The 7,500-nt window shown below is 53.3% G+C and overlaps 1 protein-coding gene across 1 annotated transcript in view; it reads right to left on the reverse strand.

Annotated features, from left to right (window-relative positions):
* Nucleotides 1–7,500, reverse strand: part of sfmbt2 (Scm like with four mbt domains 2) — a 33,177-nt gene that overhangs the window by 4,621 nt on the left and 21,056 nt on the right. The window contains 9 exon segments of the mRNA XM_055020763.1: nt 1–77; nt 724–785; nt 1,171–1,213; nt 1,311–1,418; nt 1,496–1,622; nt 3,249–3,479; nt 4,231–4,332; nt 4,601–4,692; nt 4,828–5,077. The exon segment at nt 1–77 is cut by the window's left edge and continues 63 nt beyond it. Coding sequence (XP_054876738.1) covers nt 1–77; nt 724–785; nt 1,171–1,213; nt 1,311–1,418; nt 1,496–1,622; nt 3,249–3,479; nt 4,231–4,332; nt 4,601–4,692; nt 4,828–5,077 — 1,092 coding nt within the window.

Here is a 7,500-nt window from a genome sequence, read left to right on the forward strand (position 1 = left end):
CTTGTTCAGGTACGGCCCCGAGAAGCAGCGGTGGTTCACGAAAACCCGGGAGCAGCAGTAGCGGCCGTTCGCCGCGCCTGACCGGGAAATAAAGGACGTTAGCAGAAGGTTAGCATTCATTCAGCCAACGAGATTTTAAAGGGTTTTAGATTCATGTGTTTCAAGATTAACTCTGAATCAGCAGGAAAACCTGGAAAACCTGGAAAACCTGGGAAAACTGGAAAACCTGGATGAACATATGGAAAAAGAAAAATAACTAATCAATGGACAAAAGGGGAAAAATCAATGGAAGGATGAGAAAACTGATTCAAACATTCAATGAATGGGAAACAAAAACAGGGGGAGAAGTTTTAAAAACGGCCAAATAAATTAAAATGTAGTTGATTTAAAAACAAACTAAATGTAAAGCAAAATGGCTTTTCTGGTTTTGCACTGGGAACCAGTCAGATTTTGTAGATTTGACTGGTCTCCCCAACTGGTACTGGAATGACTCAGACCAGTACAGACAGAACCGGGACCAGAACCGGGACCAGACCGGGACCAGAAACCGGGACCAGAACCGGGACCAGAACCGGGACCAGAACCGGGACCAGAACCGAGGCCACGCCCACCGATCATCCAGACTAATGAATATTCATGAGGGCGATGATGATGATGATGATGATCTTGTTTTACCTGAAGATTTTCTCTTGAACTCGTTACACTAATTACTGGGTTAATTACCTGTATCCATGGCGACGGGCTGGCAGGCGTTAACAGGCGGCGCTGCGGCCGGCAGAACCGACCTGCAGAAAACACAGAACAAGTCAGAAAGCAGTGGGGGAGGGGCGAGGAAGCTCTTCGGTTTGTCCTACAAACAGAAAGTGATTTTATAATAATAATAATATTAACAATACTAATAATGATGAGATAAAAAGTTAAATGTGAACCACAGGATCCGTCTGAGGAGAATTTAAACACCAAAAATATTAAATACTGAAATAATTACACATCATTTTAACACAATATTTAGTTGTGTAAATAATAAATTGTTGACATATTTTAATACGTTTAGACACCATTCGACCTAACTTTATGTTTTATAACGATTTTAAGTTTCCTGTTTGTCAGCGTTTCTCATTTCTGTCTGTAAGTCGATGAAAGGCTTCAGAACGCGGCGCCGGTTCTTACTGCTTCTCCGGCTGAACGACGGCGATCTTCTTCTGCTTCTGGCCTGCAGGACGACAGAAACACAACGAGGAGATGGCGTCTTAACGCCGCAGAAACAGAACAAACCGACGCTGTCGCTGCGTCACTGTGGCGGGACGTACACACAGGCCTGAGCGGCGGGGTCAAAGGGTAAGCGTTGGCCTCACACCAGCCCACTGGGAAGATGTCCATGGACTCCACATCCACGATGCACTCTGACTGCGGCACGCCTGCAGACAGGTGGCGCTGTTTGTCAGGGATCTTTTCTAATTTCTCCTCCACAGGGAAGCGAGATGAGAGAAAATACCTTCCAGCCGCAGCCACAGCAGGCGGCCGCGGACCCGACCGACCCGGGCCACACACACTTCCTCCGGCCGCGCCGGGTTCACCGCCTCCAGCCACATGCCCTCAGCAAAGCCTCGAGTGTTCCCAGTCTGACACACACACACACACACAGAAAGACACACACAGAGACACACAGAGAGACACACACAGAGAGACACACAGAGAGACACACACAGAGACACACACAGAGAGACACACACAGAGAGACACACACAGAGACACACACAGAGAGACACACACAGAGAGACACACACAGAGACACACACAGAGAGACACACACAGAGACACACACAGAGAGACACACACAGAGACACACACACACAGAGACACACACAGAGACACACACAGAGAGACACACACAGAGAGACACAGAGAGACACACACACACACAGAGACACACACACACACACACACACACAGAGACACACACACACACACACAGAGACACACACACACACAGAGACACACACACACACACACACACACACAGAGACACACACACACACAGAGACACACACACACACAGACACACACACACACACACACACACACACACACACAGAGACACACACACACACAGAGACACACACACACACACAGAGACACACACACACACACACACACACACACACACACACACAGAGACACACACACACACACAGAGACACACACACACACACACACAGAGACACACACACACACACACACACACAGAGACACACACACACAGAGACACACACACACACACACACACACAGAGACACACACACACACACACACACAGAGACACACACACACACACACACACACACAGAGACACACACACACACACAGAGACACACACACACACACACACACACACACACACACACACACACAGAGACACACACACACACAGAGACACACACACACACACACACAGAGACACACACACACACACACACACACACACACAGAGACACACACACACAGAGACACACACACACACACACACACACAGAGACACACACACACACACACACACACACACACACACACACACAGACGGGGTGGTTAGTTTAATTCTCACAGCAGCAAAACTTTGCTTCACTTTACTCTGTAAGAAAAGCTAAATATAAAATATGATGAATTTAATTATTTAACTCTTCAGGTTGGGAGTTTAATGCCGATGAAAACATGAAGACGTATTTAGATTGTGTTTAATTTCACTATGACTGCAGATCAAGTTCATAGAGTCAGAAATTAGCATCAATAATTCAGATTATTCAGACTGAGAGAAAAACAAGTTTTCATTTTTCACCATGTTATTCATTCATTCATAAATATCACAATTTCCAACCAAACATTTCATAAACAAGCTAAATATTTAACTAGAACCGCTCATTATTTTAACATGCTACATATTTAGCATCTAACTAAACAATAATTAGCCAAAATAGTTATAAACTAATCAAACTTTAGTTATCAAACTAAATAGTTAACTTTAAACAAAACATTTAATTAGCTACATGCTAACTAGTTAGCTCTGGGCTAAATAGTTAGCCTTAAGCTAAATGGTTAGCTCCTGTACAAATGTTCTGTTATTTTCTCCCTGAGGGTTTTAATAGAAATATATTTGAAGAATGTTTTGGTTTTTCTCATCACTGATAATTTTAGTTTTTAGTTTTTCAAGTCTGATGATCTGAGGGAACATGATCCGTTATTCTGGTCCTTACATCAGGAAAGCAGGCGTCTGGCGCCGCCTCGGAGCCGCTCTGCTTCAGATAGTCGGCCCAGTCAAAGTCCGGACACTCGTAGCCGCGTGGCCGCTCCAGCGCCACGCCGTTCTTCAGACACCACTGGACCGGCAGGATGCCAGGCGAGTTGGCGTGGCACACGGCGGAGCGGGGCGTGGCGTCGGCGCGGAGGTCGTCTAAGGTCACCTGGAAGTGTGTGTCGCTGTAGACCTGGACAGGAAGCAGAACCAGGATTCCTCAGAGCGTCTGGACTGGAAGCTGCTCATCTCATTAATCTGGGTTGTGATTTTTCCCTCAGAGTGGCCAACTTTCTATTATTCCTATCTTAGTTTGACACAGCAGGAGCTCCGGTCTGTTTGTTGCAAACGTTTAATTCGTTCTTAACGTGTTTTAACCTTTGACTTTTCAAAATCAGGAAGAAAAGCTGTTGCCTGAAATCCAACACTAACTTTGATGAACCATGAAAGTTAGTTGCTGCTGTTGCTTGGTTGATTTTGCATTTAAGGGAATTTAAGGATGGATTTCAGAGACTGGAAACTTTAGATTCTCTGATTATGAGCTAAGGTTCATGCTAATCTGATTATTATCAGATTTTCCCTCCAGCTGAATGTTTCTGACAGAGGGATCAGTTTCACTGCACTGACTAGTAAATCCTGTTTTCCTATCAATAACTGATTGTGTGATCTGGATCAGCGTGTTAAAGTCTCTGTGGGTCAGAACAAGTTTCTGAACAACGTCGTTATGAAATGAAAGTCAGGAGAACTTTGAGTCTTTCTCTGGAGTCCAACGACGTCAGGAATGAGGCCGACGCCACGGAAGCATGCCAAGAATCCTGCAGCACAGCTGGAGAGGCTGCGGCGTGCTGCGGCGCAGCCGGAGAGGCTGCGGCGTGCTGCGGCGTGCTGCGGCATGCTGTGGCGTGCTGCGGCGCTGCGATCATTAGGGCGCCTCTTTATCTCACCTTGGTCACGGAAACGGGCCGGATGAGGAGCTGCTCCCAGGGAGAAACCATCTCCAGCTTCATCCCGGTCCTGAAGGCGTGTCTGGGCAGGTCCGCCTGGTCCTGGTCAGCAGGGCAACGAGCCAGAGGGTTCGCACAAACCGGCGCCACGGGAGGAAATGTGAAACACGGAGGAAACACAAACGTCAAGACGGCAGAAATGTGTGACTTTAAGATAAATGACAGTTCTGGCACTTCCTAATATTTATATATTTGTATATTTATAATTATTCACAGAGATCAACAAAACATTTTCTCAAATCGTTTTCTAAGAATGAAATATGTTTTTCAAAATGGCCGCCGTGACTGAGCGGTAACCGTGGCGACTGACCTTGAACACCTCCAGCGCCAGAGCGTCCTTCTGTCCGGCGGCGTCCCGCAGGGCCTGCTGCCAGTCCAGGTCGCTAAGCAGCGGCCTGAGCTCTGATTGGACAGAGCAGAATGACGTCACAGATCACTGACTGACGATCCAATCAAAACATTTTTATACCAAACAAAGCCGAGGCGCAAAGCCGGTCGTTTGGCCCGGTTCTGACGCGGTTCTGACCCGGTTCTGACCTGCGGGCGGCTCCAGGGTCAGCCGGTTCTCCAGGGCCCAGCCCAGGGGGCGGAGCCTCACGTCCAGGTAGAACAGCCAGGTGTCCTGCGCCCGGTGCCGCTCGCTCAGTCCGACGGGCCGCAGCCGGAGCCGGCCGCCGACGTTCTGGACCACCCGGACCGGCCAGTACAGCAGCGGGTCCGAAAGGTTCTGAAGCTCCAGAACCGAGTCAGCCACGATCAGATCCATCGTGTTCTTCCCTCGCAGCGGCTGGAGGAACAACGACTGGGTCAGAACCAGTCGGTTCTGGTCACTCTCGGTCGGGTCTGGTCAGTCTGGGCCGGTTCTGGTCAGTCTGGGCCGGTTCTGGTCACTCTGGGCCGGTTCTGGTCACTCTGGGCTGGTTCTGGTCACTCTGGGTCGGGTCTGGTCAGTCTGGGCCGGTTCTGGTCAGTCAGGGCCGGTTCTGGTCACTCTGGGTCGGGTCTGGTCAGTCTGGGCCAGTTCTGGTCACTCTGGGTCGGGTCTGGTCAGTCTGGGCCGGTTCTGGTCAGTCTGGGCCGGTTCTGGTCACTCTGGGTCGGGTCTGGTCAGTCTGGGCCGGTTCTGGTCAGTCTGGGCCGGTTCTGGTCAGTCTGGGCCGGTTCTGGTCACTCTGGGTCGGGTCTGGTCAGTCCGGGCCGGTTCTGGTCAGTCTGGGCCGGTTCTGGTCACTCTGGGTCGGGTCTGGTCAGTCTGGGTCGGGTCTGGTCAGTCTGGGCCGGTTCTGGTCAGTCTGGGCCGGTTCTGGTCAGTCTGGGTCGGGTCTGGTCACTCTGGGTCGGGTCTGGTCAGTCTGGGCCGGTTCTGGTCAGTCTGGGCCAGTTCTGGTCAGTCTGGGCCGGTTCTGGTCAGTCTGGGCCGGTTCTGGTCAGTCTGGGCCAGTTCTGGTCAGTCTGGGCCGGTTCTGGTCAGTCTGGGCCGGTTCTGGTCACTCTGGGTCGGGTCTGGTCAGTCTGGGCCGGTTCTGGTCAGTCTGGGCCGGTTCTGGTCAGTCTGGGCCGGTTCTGGTCACTCTGGGTCGGGTCTGGTCAGTCTGGGCCGGTTCTGGTCAGTCTGGGCCGGTTCTGGTCACTCTGGGTCGGGTCTGGTCAGTCTGGGCCGGTTCTGGTCACTCTGGGTCGGGTCTGGTCAGTCTGGGCCGGTTCTGGTCACTCTGGGTCGGGTCTGGTCAGTCTGGGCCGGTTCTGGCCAGTCTGGGCCAGTTCTGGTCAGTCTGGGCCGGTTCTGGTCACTCTGGGCCGGTTCTGGTCACTCTGGGCTGGTTCTGGTCACTCTGGGTCGGGTCTGGTCAGTCTGGGCCGGTTCTGGTCAGTCAGGGCCGGTTCTGGTCACTCTGGGTCGGGTCTGGTCAGTCTGGGCCAGTTCTGGTCACTCTGGGTCGGGTCTGGTCAGTCTGGGCCGGTTCTGGTCAGTCTGGGCCGGTTCTGGTCACTCTGGGTCGGGTCTGGTCAGTCTGGGCCGGTTCTGGTCAGTCTGGGCCGGTTCTGGTCAGTCTGGGCCGGTTCTGGTCACTCTGGGTCGGGTCTGGTCAGTCCGGGCCGGTTCTGGTCAGTCTGGGCCGGTTCTGGTCACTCTGGGTCGGGTCTGGTCAGTCTGGGTCGGGTCTGGTCAGTCTGGGCCGGTTCTGGTCAGTCTGGGCCGGTTCTGGTCAGTCTGGGTCGGGTCTGGTCACTCTGGGTCGGGTCTGGTCAGTCTGGGCCGGTTCTGGTCAGTCTGGGCCAGTTCTGGTCAGTCTGGGCCGGTTCTGGTCAGTCTGGGCCGGTTCTGGTCACTCTGGGTCGGGTCTGGTCAGTCTGGGCCGGTTCTGGTCAGTCTGGGCCGGTTCTGGTCACTCTGGGCCGGTTCTGGTCACTCTGGGTCGGGTCTGGTCAGTCTGGGCCGGTTCTGGTCAGTCTGGGCCGGTTCTGGTCACTCTGGGTCGGGTCTGGTCAGTCTGGGCCGGTTCTGGTCACTCTGGGTCGGGTCTGGTCAGTCTGGGCCGGTTCTGGTCACTCTGGGTCGGGTCTGGTCAGTCTGGGCCGGTTCTGGTCAGTCTGGGCCGGTTCTGGTCACTCTGGGTCGGGTCTGGTCAGTCTGGGCCGGTTCTGGTCAGTCTGGGCCGGTTCTGGTCACTCTGGGTCGGGTCTGGTCAGTCCGGGCCGGTTCTGGTCACTCTGGGTCGGGTCTGGTCAGTCTGGGTCGGGTCTGGTCAGTCTGGGCCGGTTCTGGTCAGTCTGGGCCGGTTCTGGTCACTCTGGGTCGGGTCTGGTCAGTCTGGGTCGGGTCTGGTCAGTCTGGGCCGGTTCTGGTCAGTCTGGGCCGGTTCTGGTCACTCTGGGTCGGTTCTGGTCACTCTGGGTCGGTTCTGGTCACTCTGGGTCGGGTCTGGTCAGTCTGGGTCGGGTCTGGTCAGTCTGGGCCGGTTCTGGTCACTCTGGGTCGGGTCTGGTCAGTCTGGGTCGGGTCTGGTCAGTCTGGGTCGGGTCTGGTCAGTCTGGGTCGGGTCTGGTCACTCTGGGTCGGGTCTGGTCAGTCTGGGTCGGGTCTGGTCAGTCTGGGCCGGTTCTGGTCAGTCTGGGTCGGGTCTGGTCACTCTGGGTCGGGTCTGGTCAGTCTGGGTCGGGTCTGGTCAGTCTGGGCCGGTTCTGGTCAGTCTGGGTCGGGTCTGGTCA

Source organism: Poeciliopsis prolifica, unplaced genomic scaffold, assembly GCF_027474105.1.
Source record: "Poeciliopsis prolifica strain line A6 unplaced genomic scaffold, Auburn_PproV2 SCAFFOLD070, whole genome shotgun sequence".
Lineage (NCBI taxonomy): Eukaryota > Metazoa > Chordata > Actinopteri > Cyprinodontiformes > Poeciliidae > Poeciliopsis > Poeciliopsis prolifica.